The following is a 27,247-nucleotide window of genomic DNA, read 5'->3' on the forward strand; positions in this document are numbered from 1 at the left end:
ACATAAATTATCCTGTCAGCAGTGGTTAAGTAATAGCTATTTTGGTTTAAAATAGTTTTATTTATTGTGTAACGTATGAAAACGATACTTGTGGATTAAGGCCTTGGTTTTCTTGGCGATTTTCAGATTACATGAAGAACACCAACTTCATTATACATAATGCAAACATCTTGGCGATATTTCTTGTTTGCTTGGCGATAAATGCAGAGGCTGTAAATAACCAGAAGTAGAAGAAATTTAAAACTTTTGGAAAAGTTAAAACGCTTTTTAGAGTTTTTACTTATCTTGATTTATGTCATGTTTGTAAAGATAGAATTTTGTTACCAATTTTTATTTTGCAATGGGATATGGTGATGTTTTGAAACAAGGTATTATTTGTCCAGTTGAATTTTACTTTGACATTGGAAGAAATATAAAATATTGTTTCCATTGCTTTATGTTATTAGATGGTCATTCTAAACGTGCCATTATGTCACGCATTCACATTTGGAACCGTATAAGAGAGTGGGTGACTCAAAGGAAAATTGGAACATCAGGTTTTAAACGTTTTGAGCGTTTAAATAAAAAGCTTTTAACTGTAAAAATATTTTTAATTAAAGTCGTTATAAATATTGAGGAAATTGATTAAATGTGTCATCTACGATTGAGATAACATAGAATCAGATCAGAAGTAAATAAAAAAAATATTGTTATGTATTGTTAATTTTTTAACATAGAATCAGATCGGAAATAAATAAATAAATATATATTGTAATGTATTGTTAATTTTTTAACATAGAATAAGAGAAGAAGTAAATAAAAAATATTGTAAAGTATTATTAATTTTTTAGCATAGAATCAGAGCAGAAGTAAACAAAAAAATATAGTAATGTATTGTTAATTTTTTAACATATTATCAAAGCAGAAATAAATAAAAAATATTGTAATGTATTGTTAATTTATAACATAGAATCAGAGCAGAAGTAAATAAAAAATACTGCAATGTATTGTTAATTTTTTAACATATTATCAAAGCAGAAATAAATAAAAAATATTGTAATGTATTGTTAATTTATAACATAGAATCAGAGCAGACGTAAATAAAAAATATTGTAATGTATTGTTATTTTTTAACATAGAATCAGAGCAGAAGTAAATAAAAATATTATAATGTATTATTAATTTTTTTTAATCTGCACACTTTAAATAAATTGCTTAATGTGCATAAGGAAGTATATTGTAAAAATTTCAGATCGATATCCTCATCGCATTTTTCAAAAAATTTACTTTTTGGGGGAAATAACAAAATGCCAACAATTCCTTAAATACTTTTGTACCTAACGAGATTAAGCGAAGAATATCAAAAAAAACTTACGTTCCAAAAATGTTCTATAATTTTAAAAGGTGATCGTTTTTCTAAAAAAAAATCATCCGAAAATCCGGTGAAATGAAATTTGAAATGGATATTTAGAATCAAATGTTATGCATGAACACAGTTTCCTGATAAGCTATTTTTATTCGCTTTTGCATGACTATTCAATTAGGTTATTGTTCTATGTTTCCTATGATAACATAATAATTTAATATCTTTGAATTAAATTATTATTCAATCACTTTGGTATTTTGGTATCATTTTGGTATTAGAATCTGTAATCAAAGCATCTGAATTATGATATCCCTTAATAACTTGAGTACATCAATTTTTATTTTTCCAAATTATCAGTTTTCATTCGAACTTGTAAATTTTATTCGTAGGACCTCTAAATAAAGTTTATAATGAGTGTGTTGGGATTTTTTAATGAATTGCCCGGTTTTAAATACACTAGTTTTAATTTCCACAAACACAGCTACACTGCAAAATTTACAAACACACATAGACAATTAGGTAAAAGAAAACAGTATGGTGGTAGGATCCCACCGTTTCTAACCGAATGCATTCGGCGTTAGCGCAAGGGTTGCTCATAGGGAAAAAGTCGACGTCAGGATGTAGGTTTCTCGTTCAACTGCTTCTCTTCTGTAAAACGTCACAAGGGGTCTCTGCTCAAGGGGAAAAAGTCGACGTCAGGATGTAGGTTTCTCGTTCAACTGCTTCTCTTCTGTAAAACGTCACAAGGGGTCTCTGCTCAAGGGGAAAAAGAGGTGCTACAAGTTTTAATTGTTTGTTAGATTTACCAATTTATAACTAATATTTACTGCTGAACTCTAACAAAAACATTGAACTTTTCGATTATTCTCAATTTTGTAAATTAATTTTACAGAATTTTATTTATTGCTTCAACAACTAATTTTTAGACATATCAATAAATTTTACTATTTTGATAAAATATCAATTTTTTTAGATTTTGATATAAAAATCTGTAATCGAACCATATAAATGATGATAACTTGTTTGAAATTCTTTATGCGGACGAAATTTATGGAATGCTATTAAAAACCAATTCAATACAGATATTAATTTCTTTTCTTTACAATATTTATTTTATCGATTATCTTTTGGCTCGTTACATAAATGCATTAAAAAATGACATTATTTTGAGAGGGGTAATCGTTTCTCTGACATTATATCTTAGTACATCATATATTTGTTTGATATTTTCTTCATTCCAAAATATATATTTTGATTTTCCATAATTTTTTCCTGATCTTGAAAGAATTATGCTTAAAATATTTTAAAACATATATGCATCTTATAATGTGAGAAAAATAACTCCATCCATCGGAGATCACATGCTTTTCAATGCAATTTCGCTCTTGATTTGTGCTGGAGAGAGTTTGAAAAAGCCGGAATGGCAACATGATGAGGATGAAAATGAATAATTTTATTAATTGATTATACAAAATAATTAATTTGCAAAATGTGAAAACTATTATGAAGTATTTCTATGTTTTTTTTTAATTTCTAAATTTTTAACCCTTAACTGGGGACGGGCGGTTTCTCAGACCGCTAAGAATGGACTTTCGGTCATCCCTATACTATTTTTAGCTCAATCGAATGGATTGACCTTGTAGCCTCTTTTTTCGTGACCTTCACTAAACTTGCACTTTTTTAACCTGTTTCAACGAATGCTTTTAAAAATATTTCAGAAATTTCTTTGCGCGACGTTTGTTAGACCGCACCTCTCTTTTTAGTGTTCCAATATAATACAAGGCTTAGTAGATGGCTCTAAAACTTGGTCCTAGATATATCATCCAACCTACTGATCCCTGTTATGAAGCAGAGCTCCATAGACTTTTAAAGGAAGCAGAGAGTGATTTTAATGATGAGGGTAATTGTACAGGATACTTTTTCGATAAAAATTAGTAGATTGATTCTGATATATATATGTTCAAACATGATTAATTTTTCTAGCGATAATAGTTTTTGAAAAATTTCTAAAATATGTTAATATACCAAAAGGAATTTCTACGGATTTCTACTACAAAAGGAAAGTATGGATTTTGCAGGCTGATTTTTATGCTAGTACTTAACCTGTAAGTTTAAAATACCCTAGAAAACCGTGCTACAAATGTTCACAGATTTCTGCGTAGAAAGGATGCCGATAAAAAAATGGGCCAATTTAAACCATTGTCAATTTTTTATTTATTTTTTATATAATTGTTGAATTTTCCATTATTTTCTATCCATTTTCCATTGTTTTCTATTCACCTTTGTATAATGGAAAAATAAATATTATGTAAAAAGTTATATGTTTTTTTTTCAAGAATATTATTTGTTGTAGCATGTAATTTAAGAAGAAAATGTATGTTCAAATGCAATTACTTTTTTAAATGACAATATATTTTGAAAAATTTCTAAAACATATTTATATGCCAAGACGTTTAAGGTTAGTAACAAATGACAAATACAGCCTCTGAGAGTAAATTATATTCATTATTTAAATCACTATCATTATATTTTTATACAGCATCAGTGGAATCTACAATCATTGAGAATATTCTCCCCTCCACTTAATATTATATATTTATCATTTAACATTTGTGTTTGAAAAGATCTGGACATGCATTTTGGATCTTTTTTCATTGATAATAGATTCCGATTCGTCACTTGAAGCATATGAAACCACACTTATGCTGAATGCATCTTCTATTCAATGATGTATCGTGTATGTGTGTGTCTGTTATTGTTTGATAGACCGCGGTGGCCTGGTAGGAAGGTCTCGCCTTCAGAACTGGAGGGTTTCAGGTTCGAGATCCGATTCCGCGGAAGAACCATCGTGTTAAGGGGGTCTAGTGCACGTTAAATCCGTCGGATTAACGTGCACTAGACCCCCTTAACTTAAATTAACGGAGGTGAAACATCCCCCTCCCCACTGATGTGGTGTGGAAGTTTGGAGAGGGGATGTCAACTCAGGTATCGTCCTCGTCATCTGACCACGGTTCAAAATTACAAGGTCCGTTCTAAAATAGCCCTAGTGTAGCTTTAAAACGGGGCGTTAATGTAACTAAAAAAACTGAAATTGTTGGAAATAAATATTTTAAATCTATTTCTTCTTTTTAAATAACCTTACACTATTGAGGACTAATTCTCCAAGACGAAGTGTTTAAAAATCGCTATGTTTACATAGTCAGCAATTTTTTAAGCAGTTTCGGTAGGCACGTGAGATTTTTTAAATTAAATTTTAATTAATGTATACTTTATTTAACTTATTCGCACAGTTTCTTTCAACTTCGGTTTCTTGACATTTGTATTAAAAACTGGCACATTTCCTTTTCTTTTTAGATGACGATTTTTCTATTCTGGAAATTTTCTTTACCGGTGACTGAAAATTTAACTAGTTATTTGGATATATTCAATGACGTCAACCAATATTCTGCAAGTAACATGTTATAACATAAAGTAAGCAAAATATCATAGTCGAAGTTGTGGATATGCTATCATGAAATGAATGAATCTTGAACTTTAAAGAATCTTAGCAATCTTTTAAAATTTTTCAATACATTCTTTGATAACTATTTACTAATCTTACTGATAGGACATTTTGACGTTTCCTTTTAAAATATTTTTATTAAGCCTCTTCTAGAGACTAATGACGTCACTCAATAATTCTTTACTTTTAATTAATGAAAATAAATAAGATTTGTCACTTTACAGAGCTTTTAAGTCGAAACTCTTCTGATTTTTTTATAATATCGACTATATGATTCATATTGGAATGCAATTAATTATAGTATATTTATTTTCAAATAAATCTTCAAAGATAATAAGTCCCTATTTGACAGATCAAGAAGGTACAGACTATTAAAATGAGGATTATCTTTAATTTCTTATATATCTAAAACATAATCTGCTCTTATGCTCATATATAACATGCTCAAAATAATAATTCCTAAAAGTCTTATCTTAATGTAGCATTGTGTAAGCACATTTGTAAAAATTTCGAGTAAATTGCAAAATGATGTTTCAGACCTTATACTGTTGATGAAAGTTATATTTGAAATATTTTAGAGCAAATTTTGTCTCTGCTATCTTAAAGATTGGGTTTTAGTTTTAATTTGATAACAGTTTTTATGCTTGCCAAAGCACTCGCCTTTTTAAAGTTCTTAAAAGTATGTTTATGTTGATTAAAAGATGTCAACAAATGAAATGCTATCATTAAAATATAATATGATTTGAACAAGATGTTCTTTGATTTACAAATGTTTCTAAAATGAAATGGGAGTTGTAGACGAAAAAGGAAAGTTATATTTTCTGATTAAGGTTTTTTTTTAAAGAAAAATTGGTTTTTCATTTTTGCGTCAAAAAAATCTAAAAATAAAATAATAAATATTAAATGCACAAACATATATTACCTATGAAACAAAAAGAGTTTTCTTAAGATTAACGTTTTATTCAATTTTAGAAAATTGTACATTGCTCAAAAACAAATATGTATTACAATTTAATTACATACATTTGCAGTCTGGCCGTGAAAAGGAATCATTCTTGCTTCTTCCTTATGCTTTTTATGTAATTCTTACAATCCTCCCATTTGTGAACCACGTCCTAATCCGGGGCCACCTGGACCTGTTCCCCTGGCTGCAGCAGCAGCTGCAGCTGCGGAACCATTTCCTGATCCACTGGCTGCCGAACTAGCTGCAGCTCCGGAACCATTTCCTGATCCACTGGCTGCCGAACTTGCCGCAGCTCCGGATCCATTTCCTGCTCCACTAGCAGCCGAACTAGCTGCAGCTCCGGAACCATTTCCTCCTCCATTGGCTGCTGAACTAGCTGCAGCTCCGGAACCATTTCCTCCTCCATTGGCTGCTGAACTAGCTGCAGCTCCGGAACCATTTCCTCCTCCATTGGCTGCTGAACTAGCTGCAGCTGCGGAACCACCTCCTGGTCCACTGGTTGCTGCACTTGCTGCAATTCCGAAACCATTTCCTGTTCCATCGCCACCATCTCCATTTCCTAAGCCACTATTTAATCCACGACTGTTTAAGACATTAAGTCTTTTCTTTAGTAGATTCATGCCTCCAAGAGGTTTCACTCCATTCATTAATCCTCCTCCTATTCCTTGAGGCATTGCATTTCCAGGGACATTCTTTAATTTTTTTTTCATATCTGAACCTAAACCACTAAACTTATTTTTCATATTGTCTTTAAACTTACTAAACCGATCTTGCATATCTTCATTTGCATCACTTAGTTTATCTGGCATATTTCCATTTGCATCACTTAGTTTATCTGGCATATTTTCACCTGCATCACTTAGTTTATCTGGCATATTTTCACCTGCATCACTTAGTTTATCTGGCATATTTTCACCTGCATCATTTAGTTTATCTGGCATATTTCCACCTGCATCACTTAGTTTATCTGGCATATTTCCACCTGCATCATCTAACTGACCTTGTATACCTTTATTTATTTTTTTCATTCGGTTCATAGATTTCCCTCTCCATCCCTTTAATTTATTAAATAGTGAATCACTATCATCATTTTCTCCATTGTCGTCTCCGTCTTGTCCATTATCTGAGGCTGAGGCTCTTGAAGATGATAGACTGAATCCGTCACCACCCTGTTCAGTTGCAGCACTTGAAATTGCTGAACTGGACCCATCTCCATTTTGCCCAACTGCATTAGAGTCACCATTGTTGATGTATTGGCCATTAGCATCCATCCATTTCTCCATTAGCTTAAACATTTTCCATAGCCTTTCTTCTTCTTCAGATGAAGGGGCATCATAATTACCTACACTTCCTGCACTCGGTTTACCTCCCGCCCCTCCTCCATCAGTGAAACTTTCTGCCCGTGCTTCGCTCTTTCCTGCTCCTCTTCTTAAGCCCCAACCTTCTGGTCTTCTTCGAAGTCCAACAGGCCCTATGTCTTGCCCTGCACCGCTGTCTGCCCAAGAACTAAAAGGAGAATCTCCATTTTGGAAGTTTTGATCAGGCAAAGAAATATCCTCTAGTCCATATCCTGCACCATTGTCACCTCCTTTTCCATCATCATATCCTCCATTACCTGAATTCAACGCAAAAGAACTTGCTCTTGAAATTCCTCTGCCACCATTTCCTGAATTCAAAGTAAAAGAATCTGCTTTTGAAGATCCTTCTCCTCCATCGTTGTTATTTTTTCCAAATCCGTTTCCTGAATTTAAACCAAAAGAATTTGCTTTTGAAAATCCTCTTCCATCCCCATTGTTATTTCTTTTGCCTCCATTTCTCCATTTCAAAGGGAAAGATTTTTCTTTTGGAAGCCCTACTCCTCCTTCGCCGTTATTATTTTCTCCGTTTCCATTTCCTGAATTCAATACAAAAGAGTTAGCTTTTGAAAATCCTCCACCTCTACCACCATCATTATTTATACCGTCTCCATTTCCGGAGTTGAAAGCAAAAGAGTTTGCTTTTGGAATTCCTCCTCCTTTACCACCATCATTATTTACACCGTCTCCATTCCCAGGTTTCAAAGCAAAAATGTTTGGTTTTGAGAATCCTCCTCCTCTACCACCATCATTATTTACACCATCTCCATTCCCAGGTTTCCAAGCAAAAATATTTGGTTTTGAAATTCCTCCTCCTCTACCACCATCATTATTTACACCGTCTCCATTCCCAGGTTTCCAAGCAAAAATATTTGGTTTTGAAATTCCTCCTCCTCTACCACCATCATTATTTATACCGTCTCCATTTCCGGAGTTGAAAGCAAAAGAGTTTGCTTTTGAAATTCCTCCTCCTTTACCACCATCATTATTTACACCGTCTCCATTCCCAGGTTTCAAAGCAAAAATGTTTGGTTTTGAGAATCCTCCTCCTCTACCACCATCATTATTTACACCATCTCCATTCCCAGGTTTCCAAGCAAAAATATTTGGTTTTAAAATTCCTCCTCCTCTACCACCATCATTATTTACACCGTCTCCATTCCCAGGTTTCCAAGCAAAAATATTTGGTTTTGAAATTCCTCCTCCTCTACCACCATCATTATTTATACCGTCTCCATTTCCGGAGTTGAAAGCAAAAGAGTTTGCTTTTGAAATTCCTCCTCCTTTACCACTATCATTATTTACACCGTCTCCATTCCCAGGTTTCCAAGCAAAAATGTTTGGTTTTGAAATTCCTCCTCCTTTACCACCATCATTATTTATACCGTCTCCATTTCCGGAGTTGAAAGCAAAAGAGTTTGCTTTTGAAATGCCTCCTCCTCTACCACCATCATTATTTAGACCGTCTCCATTCCCGGAATTCAAAGCAAAAGAATCACCTCCACCTCCACCGTTTGGTTTATTATTTTTCAGGTTTTGGAATCTTAACTTTTTAGACATTCCTGGAATTTTGTTTATTTTCGTCAATCGATTGTCATTGTTTCCGATCTTCCTTCTTCCTTTGCCTCCGCATTTACCTATAAAGTAAAGTTTTTGTTTCAGTACAGCATCATTATGATAGGTTTCTATAGTGTTTCATTTAAATATGCAAACAAAATATTAAATATTGTTTAGATTAGATTTTTTGTTGTTATGTTGGACCAAAAGAATAATCTCCTAATCCGAGGCGTTTTTTTTTTCTTAAATATATAGATCATAGAGAAAGGATAGAGTAAAATTGTAAAAATCATTTTTAAATACTTATAAGCTTTTGATGCATTACATCTAGGTTATATTCCCAAAGAATCGATATATAAATCAAAATTTGTGCTTTTAGATTCACGAGTAATAGATCGAAATCCTTACTCTTTATCCAAATATTGTAAACACATGCCATCTACATTTTCTAGTGAGACATCAGCCTAATCATATCACATATTTCATTTCATAATAAATTGAAACATTCAGTTTAAGAAAGTGATTGGTCTTTGAAAGATTTAGATTGAGATTATTTCATATGCTGTTGTGTAGCTCTGTTTATCATTTATTTGATATAATCAAATAAATAATAAACACAGCTATGCTAAGGAGATATTTTAGCTTAAATAGTCGATATGATTGGAAATATTTAAATCAAATAAAATATTTTTTATGAACCAAAATTTAAACAATTATTTTTCTGTGTAAATTCAAGTAGTTTAATTACAAATAAAGAAAATATTGGTCTTCGTTTTTAATCCCCAGTTTTGATCAATTCATATCTCAATAAATTGGGTTGTATTTTGCATTCTTCTTTGAAAGAAGTTGGCAACGATTCTGCATCTTTTTAACAACCATCTTAGATTTCTTAGATAAACTAAAATTAAATTTTTATCTTTCAAATTCTAGCATCCAAAGTATTTTTTTTTTCATTTTTTAAACTTATTTTAAGTTTTATGCTGTTGTAGTTGTTTAATGCCAAAACCAATTAATGTAGTGAATGTATTTTGCTTTAGAAATTTTGAATTATTGTCGAAAATTGGCATGCTTAATGCTATTACTTTTTTTCTAGTATTATAATCTAACATATCTAAACAAGAATGATTAGCAGAAATCTAGATGTTGCTTCTACAAAGGTACAGAAAAGTTATGCACAAAATGAATTATATTAGTATTGCTACACACATTAATGAATGTCTTTTAGATATTTAACTAAAAAATTAAAGATTAAGCCAAGACGAATTTAAATAAGGGGAGAATATGATGTGACAGGTACCTGTACAGGCTCTAACTGACTGTAACTAATAGGTCCTAATATGAGGATAAATGGCAGCCGTGTCTACAAATTTAAAATATGCAGTTTATTCATAATTAAATTAGTCTTTAAAAACTGCTTGCAGTCGTAAGCATCTTCAGAAAATAAGAAACTTTTTACATGATTTAAGAAAAATATGGGAGAATATGCATGGAGAAAAAAAAGTTGACTTTAAAAGAAATTATTTTTGTATATTACACATTTGGCTGTTCATTTTACTTGATGCATTGTGGTAAAAATGAAAACATTCTCCATGTGGTAGCTACCATTTTCAATTGTCAACCTGAAATAGCAAGATATCTTGTACGACAAATGAAAATTTTATTAAAGACGAAAAAAATAGATATCAAGATTCGGACAGCCAAGAACAAGAAATGGTAAAGCAGCTACAGATTAAAAGTAGAGACCATTTTGAAGGAAAACTTTCTAAAAATTCAAGACTTTTTAAATTTAACAACTCTGATCTCATTTCATTCTAAGTTTTACTATCGTTGAAAAAAGAAGTAATCCTTAAATCTGTACAAAAAATAATGATACTCCAGATACAAAACACTTAAAATTGAGGTGGAAATTAAAAAAAAAAAATAAGAAATCCAATTTTTCTTTTATCAGTAATGTCAGTAACGAAAACATTTTGTGAATTTTCGAACAAGTTTATCCAAGTGCTCGGTATATGCCCTTGAAAAGAACAAAAACTTAAAAAAGAAATGGAAATGGCAAAATTAATATTGAAACTTGTGAAGAAACAGATTTATAAAAGACTACAAATTTATAATTATTAAGAATTTGGGGATCAAATTGAAATTCATTTTTAAATTAAAATTTTGTTATGATTTATATAGGTGTATCAAAAATATAATAAAAGTTGAATGTGACTTTGTCTTTTATCAAAAAAAAAATTCATTATAAATCATTTAGACTAGAAAATATTTAATTAGATCATAACTACTGTCTCTTCATGGCAAAGACAGTTGCAAATGATAGTTTAGTTAAATATGCTATAGACACTAACATGAAAGGAGATAAAATTTCAAAATTTGCTCAGATTCCAAATCAGTTAGTTTTTTTTACTGTGAAAAGAGAAAATTCTTTAATGATATTAATAAAATATTAAAGTATATCAAAATAATATTGAACTCTTTTAAATAAAACTGGAGTTTTTTAAAAAAAATTTTGGAAATCAAAAGGTAAATATTCTTGCAAAAAAATTGCTGCAAGAAAGGATTTTTTTTTTTCAATAAATCCTGAAAATTGCCAATAATCTCAATAATTCATGCATTCTAAATAATAATGCATCAATCATGCATTCAGACCAATGATCGTTCATATAACAGAAAAGCCGGGGGAAATTTTGAGTTTATAACAAAATAGATAGCAAATCGAATTCTTAGCCAAATGAGATAGATGTATAAATGAATTTGAACATGCTAACATCAAAAAGATGCAAGGAACTCTTGCTTTAACAAAATTCTGATTGATAATGGTGCTTAGACTCATCAAATTAGATTGCTTTAGCAAATATGAAGAGTGTTCCTATGAGAAGACAACTATTGTGACTCCACATATTATCAAAGACTATGAACTTCGGAATCTTACGGATGAATAGGGGCAGAATTTAAATAGAACTAAAAACCTTACTGCAATAGTAACTTGTTAGGATATTTGTAATTTTGATTATTGTGACGTTATTAAATAAAAACTCGACCGTGCTTAATCAATATTAACTATGGGCCTCATCTTGTTTATTTCTTTTCTCCTTTTAGCTTTCTTGCTTAGATATTACATGCACTTTCATTTTTTTTTTCTGTTCTCCCAAGGCTTGTATTATATTAAGTCTGAATTCCTTCATTTTTATCAGCGTTATGACGATGTAAACTAAGTAAAGAAGTGCAAGAGGGGAAAAGGAGACTTTGGCTAGTAGGTGTGGCAGAGCTGGTTTTTCGATTAATTTGGACTCATATATTTAAAATTCCGGAGGACTAACTGTGAATGATGCGGCTCTTTGGTACTTTCCTATTGGAGGGTTTGCTTCGTGGCTGACCATCTTTAACCATTTGAACTATATCGTGATAGGAATTTAGATCTTTTATGCAAATTCAATGCTGATTCGCTCTCTGATAGTTATATTTGAAAACAATTTTTTATCTTAGTTTCTTTCTTCCCTCTTTAAAATCATCGACAAAATTACAAATTTTTTTCTCTGAATGTTCTGAATTGTAAACTCTGAATATTAAATTTTTAAGGTTTTCTATCGCAAAATTACTTACTATCTCTTTCTAAATTCATTTCTGATAAAATGTGAAAATATTTCCCTACTAATTAAAAAATATTGTATAAAGCATCCATTAATGACGTTAATTGACAAAATAAATAGAGCTGTTACTACTGAAGTATTCTATTCTGCACATGAATAAAATGCGAGACATTCTAGAATGCTATAAAAGAAGAAAATAGATTGATTCAAATTAAATGTTATGTCTTCATTTATAGAATTTAAGTTTTTGTAGAGGAGGGATTTATTATCATTTATAAATTTGCCCTTCTTTGTCACAAGCAACACATTTTAAATTGATTCAACAAATCAAGACAAGTAGAATCCTGCTTTTCTTGTTCATAAAATCTTAACGCTAAAATATTTCATTATCTAATCTACGCCTTTTGGAAAATAATTTTTTGAACTAGATATTTTTGTTTTCGAATTTCTTGTCAGTTTTCTATTTCATGATGAAATTTCCATCTTTTAGATTTAATCCGTATGTTTTTAGATAATAATTTTAAAATAGCTGTCCTGTACCTGCACTACCTCCAAAAGCTCCAATTCCAGTATTATCACCTCCTCCAGATCCTGCTCCAGAGTCATTTCCTGCTCCGCTTGAAGCTCCAGCTGCTCCTGAACCAGCTCCACTAGCAGAGCCACTTCCTGCTCCAGCGCCGCTTCCTGCTCCTGCTCCTGCTCCAGTGCCACTTCCTGCTCCTGCCCCAGCGCCATTTCCTGCTCCTGTTCCAGCGCCACTTCCTCCTTTACCAGCTCCAGCTGCTCCTCCTCTTGCTCCATTGCCAGTGGTTGCTGCTGCTGCTGCACCTGCACCTGCACCTTGTCCAGATCCGCCTCCTACTCCATTAGCAGCTCCTGTACCAGCTCCACTGCCAGCGCCTCCTGCTCCTGCACCTGAGCCACCTCCCGCTCCGCTAGCATCTGAAGCAGCACCATTATTTCCACTATAAACGCCTCCTAATCCTGGACCTGCCCCATTACCTACTCCATATCCTGAACCTGCATCATAATAATTTCGATATGTCGGCAAGGAATCCGAGTAATAATTTCCATATCCTACGTCGTCATTGTAAGAATTGCCAAAGCCTGCTCCATTGTAAGTACCTGCTCCTCCTCCATTACCATTTGTACCTCCTCCGTAAAATCCTCCGTTTCCTGCATTACTTGCAGCGGCTAAAAAAATGTAAAGCATTGCTTATACTACATTGCAAGTCAATAGATAAAGATAATAAATTAATAGCATAAAAGTATGCTTATAAAATTAAATATTTCTTTGGTAATGTGAAGAAATATAAAGTATTTCTATGTTTAATCAAACGCACAACTTCATTTTACTATCAAAAACTATTTCCAGTAATTATTGGAAATGGTTTTAACTTACGATTTCAAAGAACTCTGACAAATCGATAAACATGCTGCTTTTAGTTTATGAATACTCCCTGGAAAGGTTTAAGAACTGTGTTTAATATACTATTTAATGCGAAAAAATATGAAGAAGCTTTCATTTTACACTTAAGTGAAAGCATCTTCGTATTTTTCATTTTACATTTAAATTTGAAGCTCATTCTCAAGCATGTGTAGATAGATAAATCGATAAGAATCAATCAATTGACAATTGGATTTGACAAAATTCGAAGCATATTTGTATGTCTGACGATCTAATTATAAATCACAGATAATTTTTCTGTCTCGCAGAATTTTTTTAAAATATATGTAAATATTTATTATATTATTTTAAAATTATATGCAAATTTTTGGACAAACAGGCGTATTTTTGCATATGGATTTCATCTCAAATTTGATACTAGATTGTAGATTTGTTTCAAAATTGGTGTTAAATTTGTATATTACGATTTTATTCTTTTAGTTCGTTTCATTTTAGGCATGTAATATTCATAAACTAATCGTGAAATAAATTCCAAATAATTACAAATAATAATAATTCCATAATTCCCAAAATTCCAATAACAATTCCGAAAATGTTTTAAAGCATAGATAAATCATCACAAATTTAGTTTTTGATTCTTTTTTTAATTATGATAATTTATTTCTGTGTTCTTTTTATATTAGAAATTATTAAAGCATATCACCATTAAACATTTAAATTATTAAAATAGCTGAAAATAATTAGTCTCCTTCCTTTAAACGTTTTATCATATTGTATAAATTAAATATCAACAAAGAAGGTTTAAAATAATCCCTTCAATTAAATATTTTCGTAAATCATGCCTAATTCCTTCTAAACCGCGTGCCTGGTTCTTCATAAATTATCAAACAGTCTCGTTATGGAACGTTTGTTGTTATTTTTAAATAATTTTTGGTGGAATCGGATTGCTGGAATGTTTTATTTCAGAAGTGATGTTGTCTGTTGGTGTTATACAGCATTATATATTAGTGGACGTTCACGAGGAAATTGTTGGTAAGTACTCCCTTGCAAGACACCATTAAAACTTTAACTAAACCATTAACACTATTTTTTTTAAATTTCTCTTTTATTTCAATCCATAGTCTTAAAAAGGGATTTGTTTATTACAATTTTTATACAAAAATTTATATTGAGAAAATTGCACGTGAAATGAGTTTAATTCTGTGTATCGCTGGATATATAAGTTAATACAGCATAAATTAACCCTCTGCATATATCTATAAGACAATTAAAAAAGCTTTTAATTGTATATTTAAGATATCTGATTATTGTCACAATTACGTTGCAAAAGGATTAACTAAATATAATATTTTAACACAGGTGCAAGCTTATTAATAAAACAGGTTCTTTTTTTTTTCAATAGGGAGAAATAATCTTCATTATTTATTTTTATTATTAATTATATTAATATGTGCTCGAAGTATTTGTGTTGGTAGCGATTTTAGGCTTCTAATCAAGTTGCTTATATGTATAAAAAGCCATTTTATTAAATTCGTAATATTTTATGCTTTTTCACTTTCTTGTATACGAAATATACAGGAAATATAGTAATTATGAAAAAAAAATTCGATCTCGAGGTTTGACGAATCTTTACTTTGAAACCTTCCTGTAAAAGAAAAATCTATTTTTAGAAAACGTATGTCTGTCTGTGACGAAGGTAACGCAAAATCGTTTTGAGCTAGACAGATGAAATTTGGTTTATGGTCTTTACAGCAAATTTGTATTTGGGACTATATATCATATTTGGGCACTGAAATTATTCCCAGGTGATTCTCACGATTAAAATGATGTAGGGTTGACGTTATTTTAAAAACCTTAATTCCCTTTATTTGAGCACAAATTGGTTGTGAATAAGATGTGGGTATACATTCTTTATAAGTACTGTTAATAGAAAATTGCTTTGTTAGACTGTATTTATGGTGGTTCAAATCCTTTCAGGGACCTATATGCAGTATTTTTTTATCATACAGTTTATCACAATCTCAAACTGACTACTTCGACCCGCCAGAAGGCACTCGGCAAAACTTGAATGACCGGTCCGCAGCGACAGCAACAACGGCGGGAACTGTGGATGAGTCATAAAAGCCACGGTTGAGCCACGGTATAACACTTCCCTAAGGAAGTACGTCGCGTCATCGATGGGAGGTACCAGACACACATCTTTTCGTGTATCCACATGGGTGGAACGAACCAACCACCATGCCGGAAGCTTCTCATCCTCAATGACGAGGTGTCCCCCGTAGAATTATCATACAATATATATGAACCTGCATACATTCTGTATGCAGTCCATAATTTCAAGGGGATGATCGCATATGTCAAACAAGTAACTTCTGATATGGAACCGCAATCGTAAAGGATGATAGTAAAATGAACTAAAAGTTTAATTAAATAAATTCCACAACGCGGAGTGGTAAAAAACAGATTGCGAACAGTTCAATATCAAAGTTGCACAAATTAGAACATTTAAAAATCTAATGCAATATGACACCTGTAATAGCAGGAGTATTTTAAAGCCGAATGAAGAGCAAATTTTTAAATAGAATTAAAGTAAATGCAAAGGAACTTGAATTCGAAATCATTCTCTGAATGTGAAAAAATACTCATAACTAAATCGGAAGTGATTCGAATCTTGACTTTTGAAAAAAAAAATTTTATTTCAAAAAATGTGAGAAAACTTTATTAATAAATTAAATATTGTAATATTGCTCTTTATAAATATATTCGCTATTTTTTTTTCTAAAAACTTCAAATTTCTAATAATTGCCTTATAATTTATTCAAATTTAAATATATATATACTTAGTAAAATCTTTAAGCATGAAAAATATATTTTGCTTCATTTTACTTACCTGCAGACCCTCCTCCATATCCGCTTCCTCCTGCAGATTGTGCTCCACCAAAGTCAGAACCTTCGGGAAATGATTCGCATAATTATAACTAAAATACACAAATTATCGAAACAAATTGAAAATTTAATGTTTTTTTTTATTTTTGAAGATCATAAATTAACTTGAATTTTCTTGAGAAATTCTTCATTATATAAAGCTTTGTAACCTGTAATGGACATCGGGCTGATCAAATTAAAAATTCAGTATCATTTTAAATACACAGGGGTTGACCAAATTAATGCAAACACTGACTTACATATGTGATAGTGTAGGTCTATTATTTAATTTAGTTTTAACTAGTTTTTGTACTGCATTGCTACGTATAATTTCAAGGGTGTCTGAGAGTGTACACTATTTTCTGCTTAATTTCGTTTGGAGTGAAGCTAAAAGGAGAGACTTTTCAGAGTTCCAAAGATAACAGATAGTGGGAGCTCGTCTGATCGGAGCATCGGTAACTCAAGTGGCATATCAACAGACACCGTATCGATGGTCATGACAGCATACAACAACAATCATGGCAAAACACCATCTACTAGAACAAACTGTTTATGAAAAACTCATTGAGAGAGACAGGCAAACATTAAGGAGACTAGTGACCACCAGAAGGAAGACTACGGCAGTAAAAGTGACTGCTGAGCTGAATGAACATCTACATCCAGTGGGGGACCCATATAGTTCGAAGGGAATTGCATAAACAAAATATTTGGGTCAGAGTTGCGATCGCAAAACCCTTTTTGAGAGATAAAAAATCGTAAACGGTGAGTACAATGATGTACGGGCCATAAAACCTGGACTACAAAGCAATGAAAACATGTCTTGTTTTCCATTTAATTCAGTTTCTTTCTATTCCCTCCCACCGGGCAGGTTTATGTGTGGCGAACCTCCTCATAAAGCTACAACCTAAACTGCCTTCTTCCTATAGTGAAGTATGGAGATGGTTCTGTAATGGTTTGGAACTTCATCTATTGGTTTGGAACTGGCCTCCTTGTCACCTTACATCGACATATCACTAGCAATGACTATGTCACTCTTTTGGGTGATCAACTGTATTCTACGGGGCAGACATAGTTTCCATTTGGAGATTGAATCTATCAAGATAATCCCCCGATTCACCGTAGTCGAACTGTTCCAACGTGATTTCGGGAACATGAGAACTGAATTACACATCTTCCATGGCTTGCCCAATCACAAAATTTCAACAGCATAGAGCTGCTGTGATCTGTTTTGGAAGAAAGAGTGAGATCTCTTTATCTTTCTCTCCTGGAGTTAAAGCAGTTTCTGCATTATGAATGGTTCAACATTCCACTTACTATCATACAAAACGTATATGTTCATTTCAAGAAGAAACAAACGGTTAAAAAAGGTGATCCCAACCATATTAGATACAAAACACTTTTTTTTTTGTATGGGGTTTATATTATTTTGGACAACTACTGTATGTGCCTTTTTAAATAATTATTACATTTTTTACAAATTGAAATCATGCTTTTGAGTTTTTCCTGTCTATTTCTGATTATAAGAATTACAGAAAATTAATGACATTTTTTTGAATTAATAATTGACACCTATTTCATTAGATAAAGATTAATGTATCGATTCAATAATAGCAATATATTAACAAAATGTCATATCATCATTTTTATATTAATCGAACTGCCTTATACGAATGCAAAATGTATAACTATTGAAACAATAGTATTCAATAGTTATTGAATACTATTGTTTCCATTCTTACCTCCTAAACCATTTATTCCTGCAGAACCGAATTTCCCTCCACCAAATCCATTGTTGATTCCATCTGCTCCAGCGAAATTGTTCGATCCACCTCCGTAGCCACCTTGTCCAAAGTCGAAGTTACCGGGTGCTCCACCAAATCCGTTCCCTCCTGCAGAATTACCTGCTGCCCCAAAGTTATTCGCTGGTCCTCCAAAGTTGCCTGCTCCTCCTCCAAATCCATTTCCCCGTGATCCTCCAAAACCACCTGCTCCTGGTCCGGCATTTCCAGAATTGCCAAAGCCACTTCCCGCTCCTAAATTAACAACATCATTGAATAAATCTATAAAATCAAAGTCCTATACTGATTCTGTTTCTATTCTGAGAAGTTCTGCTAAAGAATTTCAGAATTTCTTCTATCATTGTAAAATAAAAAACTCAAGAATTGTGAATATATATAAATGTAAAGCTTCATTAATATAGAAAGTATAATGAATAAAATTCGAAATATTCGTAGAAAGATTGTAGAGTCGACTCAATTGACTGCTGGATGTTTATTAGTTTCTACTTTTGGCTAGTGCTGAGAAATTTAATTTTAGATTGTTGTACATTCTAAACAACAATTAAAAGGTATTGACAGAAGCTCAGTGTACCACAGAAGCAACGTGGAAATTTAATAATAGTAAGAGTAGAATGATTACTGATGTCTATGAAAACTGTTGATTTCTGAAATCAGTAAAACCGTAGAATATTTTTTAAAAGCTCTGTAATAGTGAAGACTACACTGGTAGAATATGAAATCCCATCAGTAAGAACAAATTGAAGAATGAAATTTAGTCAAAGTATTTATCTAAATAACATAGTTATTTAATTAAAATTTATTGTTAGACGAACCATTTCAAATGTAAAATGTTAATGCGTTAATAAATTTTGTAAATTTTCTGTCCGCCATGATTTTGGTTACAACATTCAAAGATTTATGCATTGTTTCGCAAATTTGTCGTATGTCGTTTCTGGGATGGATTTACACGCCTTTTGGACTTGATCAGTACAATCAGTAATAAATTTTGGTAAATGTCGTTTGATTCATCATCCGATGATGTCCTATCGTTCCCCATTTTATTTCCTACAATGTAAGATAAAATGTCGTATAAAATATAAAATTTCATTAAAAGGTATTTAAATGTTAAATTAAACTTCTTACCTTTATAGTAAAGCGAAATATTTCGGCAAATTAATAACAATTTGAGTTAGTGAAATAGCGATTCTGTGATGTGTAAACTATTTCAAATAATTCTATAATCTAGTCCGCAGGAAACATTTAATATATTTATTAATAGACAACATATATGAGTAAATATGTGTGTAGAGGCTATTGTTGGTTGCTTATTCTGACATTCATCTACGCGAATGTGCTGAAAACAGTCTCTGTAATAGATGAGAGCGCTAAGTTTTTCTGTTAACAAATATTCACAGTCTGGGGAATAAAAACTTCACTTTTTTATAATTTCTGAATAAATATATTTAAGTAGAATTTCAAGCATTTGTTAAGATAGATTAAAATAAATGCTGAAAAATTGTTACCTTGGCCAAATCCTCCATTATTAAAACCACCTAAAAAGTAAATTAAATGCAAAACTCGAATTAGTTAATATTCTTGTTTTAATTCGCTTGCATATGCAAAGTTATATACAAAAATTTCAAAAATTTATTGTTAAATAAATCCTGTCAAAACTGAAACTCTTATTTTAACAAAAATTGTGAAATTTAAAACATGAATATATGTTAGTAAAAATTTATGCTATTGATGTTAGTGATTTTCAATATATGTTATTGAAAAGAAAAATTTGTGATACCTCCTTGACCAAATCCTCCAGAAGGGCCCCCCACTAGAAAAAAAATTAATGCAGATGAAGTAAAAAAATATACCAAATATATTAATATATTTGATACAATAATCTGTTGTTTTAATAAATAATGAATTAACAATATATTATAAAATACTTTTATACAGTTCTAAATATTTTACATCAAAATTTTAGAAATTGCAAGAAAAATGTATCATAAAAATTTTCTCGCTAGGTGAAATGTCAGATATTAGAGTGATTGTTACCTCCTTGACCAAATCCTCCAGAATTACCACCAGAGCCAACTGTGAAAAAATAATTTCATTAAAGCAAACAAGGAAATTAATATAACTGTTACGTTCATTTGGCATATAAATAAATTTTTAAAAGTATATAGTAAATATATTCTTTTTTTTAATTCTAAATATCTTTTATTTCATAAAAATTGTAAAAATTGTACGATAAGTGTATCATTAACACTTTTTTAATTTGTTGAATATCATACGAGAGAAATTCTATTACCTCCTTGACCAAATCCTCCAGAAGGACCACCGGCACCAACTAGGGAAAAATAATTTAAAAGAATAATTAAAATATATTACTATAATAGCAAATATAATTATACTGAGTACTGACAAATTAAAAAAGAAATATGCATATTAAATATATTCTTTTATAATTTTAAATTTCTTATACTTCTTCAAAATTGTATTATTATATGATTAAATTTTCTAATTTGTTGAGATGTCAAATAAGAGAAGGGTTATTACCTCCTTGACCAAATCCGCCAGAAGGGCCACCGGCACCAACTATTAAAGAGTAATTTAAATAAATCATTAAAACATTTTTATGATTGATACAATATTCATAAGTTTTTAAAGACATAAATATTAAATATATTCATTTATAAATATAAATTTCTTATATTTTATAAAATTGTATACATTTTTCATCAAAATTTCTTAATTTGTTGAGCTATCAGATAAGAGTAGGATTACCTCCTTGACCAAATCCGCCAGAAGGGCCACCGGCACCAACTATTAAAAAGTAATTTAAAGAAATCATTAAAACATATTTTTTATACTTGATACAATATTAATAAGTTTTTAAATATATAAATATTAAGTATATTCATTTATAATTTAAAATTTTTTATATTTTATAAAATTGTATAAATTTGATATTAAAATTCTCTAATTAGTTGAGATATCAGAATAGAGAATGATTGTTACCTCCTTGACCAAATCCGCCTGAAGGACCACCAGCACCAACTATCAAAAAGTAATTTAAAGAAATCATTAAAATAAATTATTAAGCTACAATATTAAGAAATGTTTAAATATACAAATATTATATATATATTCATTTATAATTTGAAAAATTCTTATATTTCATCAAAATTGTATAAATAGTTCATTAAAACTTTCTCATTAATTATCAGAAAAGAGAAGAAATGTTACCTCCTTGACCAAATCCACCAGAAGGACCACCGGAACCAACTATCAAAAAGTAATTTAAAGAAATTGTTAAAACGTGTTATAATACTTGCTAGAAAATATAGATCATTAAAACGGATTATTATACTTGCTAAAATATTAATTAAATTTTAATAATATAAATGTTAAATATATTCACTTATGATTTTAAATTTCTTATATTTCATCAAAATTATAAAAATTGTATATTAAAATTTTCTGATTTGTTGAAAATCAGATGAGAGAAATGTTATTACCTCCTTGACCAAATCCACCAGAAGGGCCACCAAATCCACCTAAAAATTAATTTAAATAGTAATTAAAGGTGTAAACATCGCGGAATAATTTTAATAAATCAAATAGAAGAATATCATTGTGCCTCAAAATATTTTTAGTTAAATTAAATAATAAATCAAGAAATATTAGTGTTACCTCCTAAACCTCCACCACCAAGAGAAAATAAAATATTTAATAAAATTATAATCTGTTTTCATAATAATTTTCTATTGTAAAATAAATTTTCAAAATGTTCTATTTTCTAAGACATATACAGCTATAAAATTAAAGTATATTAGTTAAACTGAAAAAAGAAATATTATGTTAAATATTTAAAAATATTTTATTAATTGAAATAACTGCTAAATTAACTTTGAAGAAATAAATTAGACAAAGTAATCAAGTAATATTTTCATCTAATATAATCCTTCTTTATATTACAAAGAATTTCAGATATATTATTAATAAAATGTTTCATAAAATTTTAAAACTCTAATATTTTGTTAATGTTACAAGAATAAAAATAAAATTATAATTTGAAATTAGCTAAAATAAGAGTTGAAATAATTGAATGTTACCTCCTTGATTAAATCCGCTGTCATATTGTGCTAAAAAAGGAAAAGAGATAATATTTGGTCATTTGAATAAATCTATTATATTCCTGTTATTTATTTGATCATAATTTAATTGATTTAAATAATAATCATGAACAACTGCAAAAAATGCAAAACTTTTCGAATTCAAATAGTATTAGCTTTTCACTATTAAAATATTACTTCTTTTATCGTATCATTTAAAGTTCTTTCACATATAGTTTAACGTGCTATGTACTATGTAGAAATGCTATGTACTAAAGATTTTAATAATCTAAAAAAATTATAAAGGAAATAAAGTATCATCAACACAAAATTTCGAAATTGAAGTAATTAATTCGAATTTATTGAAATAAATTTTTAATTTATAATCAATAAATCTGAAATGTCAGTTTTCATGTTGCTAATCGAGATCCTTTCAGTTGAGATTTCTACTGACAACAGAAAATTATAGAGTTTATAAAAAATATTATAGAAATTATAGATCTATAGAAAATTTCTTCAAAATTTTCTCGAATAATATGTAGAGCATACGAAGTTTAAATGAAAGTTTCGTAACTATTATTTGAATATTATTTTTTTATTAATTCAAAACTAATCATTTCTTTACGCATATGCACTATAGTGCTTGATAGAAACTTTCAAACATAAGTATTCCGTCAAATAATAACATTAAATAAATCTTAACTTTTCGTAAGCGATGTATATTTAAAATTTTTGTGAAATATGCTGAAGTATAAACAAAGAATTAATCAAAACTACAAACATTATGAAATTTCAATTAAAGAACTTATTTCTGAATCAAACTAAAAAAGATGCAAATATATTTAGAGAGCGCTACTAAAACACAGATGAACTTAACCAAACTGGTAAAACTATTAAGTTAAACAAAAAGAAAAAAAAAAAAAGATGAATCCGGCCTGAAGACTTTCTTGGCGTGGTGCCTTTGTTGTAGAGTAGTCTGGAATTTTACCTGCTACTGTTATGTTCTTTCCTTTTTGTTTTAATGATATTTTTGATTTCTGAGTGATCTTTTGTAGTTTGTGTTGTGTTATTGTAATTTGTTTTATTTCTTTAAAACTAGTTTATCACTAAGGCCTCAATTTCAGGGGATTTTCAGGTCACGAAGGGTCAATATTTTTAGACGAATGTCAGACCCCTCACAGAAAAAATCCCTTGTTTGAATCCCTGCCTGAGAGTGACCCTTGACAAAGTCATCAGGCCGGATTCATCTTTTCTTTTTTTTTATTCTTTTTGCTTAACTTAATATTTTTATCAATTTGGTGAAGTATAAATAAAGGTTGTTATGAAGTGTTTGGGCCAATTATTTTAACCTTTAAGTTTTCATTGGAAAAAATTTAAAAATTTCTTGCCCCACAACATTTAATTTGTCAGGTAATGAATAGGACGGCAGAACAACAAGTAGCTGTCCCTTTTACTGATTCAACACTTTTTCATATATCATTAATTAAATGAAATTTATCTTCATATAAAAATTATTAGCGTTTGTGAATTTCTTCATTACTTATACTTTTTAATTAGCATGCATCATGACTGTGCTAAATTGTTATTGGCCGGTATTAGAAGACATTACTTCTGAATTGATTTAATCATTATTATTATATGATCTGTTCATCTATCATTTTCTTTTCGACATAACATCTGCGTCATAACTTAATGGCAATTACGTCATTAAGTTAGATATTTTCTGCAATGAATAATTTTTGGGTTCTTTTGAATACTGGTTGCTTATTTTTATTAAGGTACATTAATTCTGAATACCAACAACTTAATTTAATGATCCTATACTCTACATTTTATTTTGTCGTTACTTTTTGAACCTATTGCAAAATTAAATTATTTATTTTCAGCAATTAATAGTCTTTAGAGTTCTTGTTAATACTGATTATTTCTGTACAGTATTTTCTTTAAGAAATTTTAAATTCTAAATTTCAACGATTTTGTTTAATGATAGTAAAATTCTAACTTTTTACACTGAAATTTAGGGTTCATACGAACATACATTAATATGAACCATTAACGATTTAATTAAGTAATCTTTTAATATAATTTTTCACACTTTTGTTTATTGATCCTTAATTTTAAATTTGCAATTAAAATATCTTCAAAATGTTCCAACGTTTAAATAAAGCATTTCAATTTTGATTTATTCTGGAAAACTTAATAATTGGAAGCTGAATTACGATATCCAAAATTTGGATGTAATGGTGAAAAGGATTCCCATCTGGTTTATGAAACTCATCTGAAATCAAAACGAAATATGTGTAAAGTATCTTATGTATATATCTTATGGAAAGTATTTCATAGTTCCATTAACAATTTAACTAAGGAATCTTTTAATATAACTTTCCATACTTTTATTTATAGATTTAATTCTAAATTTGCGATTAAAATATCTTTCAAACGTTCGAAAGAGTGAATAAAGCATCTGAATTTTGATTTTTTTTCTGAAAAAGTTTATAATTGGAAGCTTACTTACGATGTCCAAAATTTGGATGTAATGTGAAAAGGACTTTCATCTGGTTTATGAAACTCATTCGAAATCAAAACAAAATATATGTAAAGTGTTTCATATTATGAACAAAGCAATTCAACTCTGTGTTATTCTAAAGATTTTTTTTAACTGGAAGCAATGTTAAGTTTTTAAAATTTAAGTTCGATGGCAAATAAGATATGTCACAATTGAAGAATCATTCATAAGAAACTAAAATGAAAACTATTCAAAATGATCCAAAAATGTGAGTAAAGTTACTGAAATTTGATTTGTTGTAAAGAATTTTAATAACTTGAAAGTGAAGCAGTATTGAGATTTTTATAATTTAAGTCTCAATTTGAGTATAATATAAGCTCAATTTAAGTATAGTATCTAGTATCAAGTACAATTTCATCTAGTTTAAGAATCTTAAATGAATTTAAAATGAGATATTCAACTTCAGATTAAAATAACAAAGAAAATTAAGGACATATGCTTAAGGGTGAAGAATTTAGGTAGAACTTACCTCTAGCACTAGAGCACAAGAGTCCCAAAAGGGACAAGAGGATAATAGCAGTCTTCATTTGATTTGCCAACTGCTGAGTACTGTGGCCTATGCTTTTCAAGTTCGCCCTTTTATACTTCTGATCCTCTACTTTCATTAATATAATATGACTATTGTTTAAATTCATGAATTTTCCACTAATCTTCAGTTCGCTAGTTTTTACTCTATACCTATTTTATTGCCAAATTCCACCGAAGAACGAGAGAATAGTACTTTTGGCGCCCTATCTCTGTTTAAGCAGGCCATCATAATACAGTCGTAAATGACAAATTTATCGATATTAATGTAAATTATGTCATAAAATATGCTTAGAAGAACTGTGATTGAAAACGACGAATGCAGTACCGTGCAGGTGATGACATAAAAAAGTGAGAATGATTATTCAAATTTGATGCTTTAATTACGAATGATTAGGTTTCAGTTCTACCTATCTAAAAAATAATAGAAATTAGTCAGCAGGCATGTAAGGATTCATTTTTTTATTGCACCTTGTAGAAGCACGAAGTTTCCGAAAGGTTATGTAAGATTACGTTTTGGCGTAATGAATTTATTTGGAATTTGAACATGACCAAATGAAATGAATATATTATAAAAAAAAAAATTTCTCGAGGATTAAGAGCTGAACTTAGACTGAAGAATTTTTTCTAGATTGTTTGGATTTTTTTTAAATGTGAAGCTATGGACGGTAAATGGATTTTTAAAAATAATATTTATATTTTAAAAATTTACTATTATGCTATATATAATATGTTATGAGATAATTTATATACTTAATTAAGAATATTTTGTTAAAATAAGATTTTAAATTTATGTATTGGTGGATTTTATGTTGCATAAGTAATTCTTCCTTTAAAATCTAAAATTCTAAGATTTCTCAATAATGATTTTTTAATTCATGGTTTTCATCAGATTTTCTTCTTGGAATTATTTAGAAATTTTGAAATCAGTCAGACGATATTAAGGTTATGAAACCTCAGGAGAGCCTATGAGCGAAAATCAGTTAGTTGATCGTGCATCATATATATGTAAATGTTGATCATACATTTTTATATATTTTTATAATGTTTTTAGTAATTTGAAATTAAGATTCCTCAATTGTTTTAAAATAATTTTCATAATTGGTTAGCAACTTTTTAATTATTTTTTTTTAAATTTTTGTGACAATACCCATGTTGAAACAAATCCAATGACTGAAAACTGTATATGATAAATCAATCGATTGAACAATACATAAGTAATTTTAATTCTGTCATTTGTCAATTATATCTAAAATTATTTAATATATTTTTAATATTTTATTTTTAAAATTTTCAGTATTTTTTCCTTTATAATTATTTAGAATATCAGAATTAGGTGGTAACTTCTTAGATTAATTTAAATAAAAATCATTATAAACTTTATAATCATTATAAACTTTAAAAAATTCAGAAAATATAAAATCTTTGAATTAATTTTGGTGATTCCCTCCCACCCCACCCTTTGATATGTAAATCAAAAAAAAAAAAAAAAACATTGAAGAAGTAATTTGAGATAAACGAAGAAAATATTTTCAACATGATAAATTTAAAAGAAAGCATTGCTTATTTCATTTCTTTTTAGTCGAATTACTTGTTTATAAATATTAAGAAATCAAA

General features: G+C 29.8%; 1 protein-coding gene across 20 annotated transcripts; it reads right to left on the reverse strand.

The window, feature by feature from the left end:
* Window positions 1-5,792: 5,792 nt before the first annotated feature.
* LOC129971328 (uncharacterized PE-PGRS family protein PE_PGRS54-like) lies at window positions 5,793-25,680 on the reverse strand. 20 transcript variants are annotated; one of them, XM_056084974.1, is made up of 16 exons: window positions 25,575-25,680; window positions 22,540-22,569; window positions 21,943-21,981; window positions 21,671-21,709; window positions 21,443-21,481; window positions 21,209-21,247; window positions 20,981-21,019; window positions 20,733-20,771; window positions 20,477-20,515; window positions 20,220-20,252; window positions 19,948-19,977; window positions 18,386-18,679; window positions 16,612-16,671; window positions 12,854-13,507; window positions 7,830-8,803; window positions 5,793-7,754 (listed from the first exon to the last, which is right to left on the reverse strand). In XM_056084974.1, the coding sequence occupies exons 1-16, from the start codon at window positions 25,630-25,632 to the stop codon at window positions 5,934-5,936; spliced, it is 4,227 nt and encodes a 1,408-aa protein (XP_055940949.1). In that variant the 5' UTR covers window positions 25,633-25,680; the 3' UTR covers window positions 5,793-5,933. The 20 variants fall into 20 exon arrangements, with proteins under 20 accessions (XP_055940949.1, XP_055940938.1, XP_055940943.1 ...); XM_056084963.1 differs by having other exon boundaries at window positions 5,793-8,803; XM_056084968.1 differs by lacking the exon at window positions 21,443-21,481 and having other exon boundaries at window positions 5,793-8,803.
* Between the last annotated feature and the right edge of the window lie 1,567 nt (window positions 25,681-27,247).

Source organism: Argiope bruennichi, chromosome 6 (genome assembly GCF_947563725.1).
Source record: "Argiope bruennichi chromosome 6, qqArgBrue1.1, whole genome shotgun sequence".
NCBI classification, from domain to species: domain Eukaryota; kingdom Metazoa; phylum Arthropoda; class Arachnida; order Araneae; family Araneidae; genus Argiope; species Argiope bruennichi.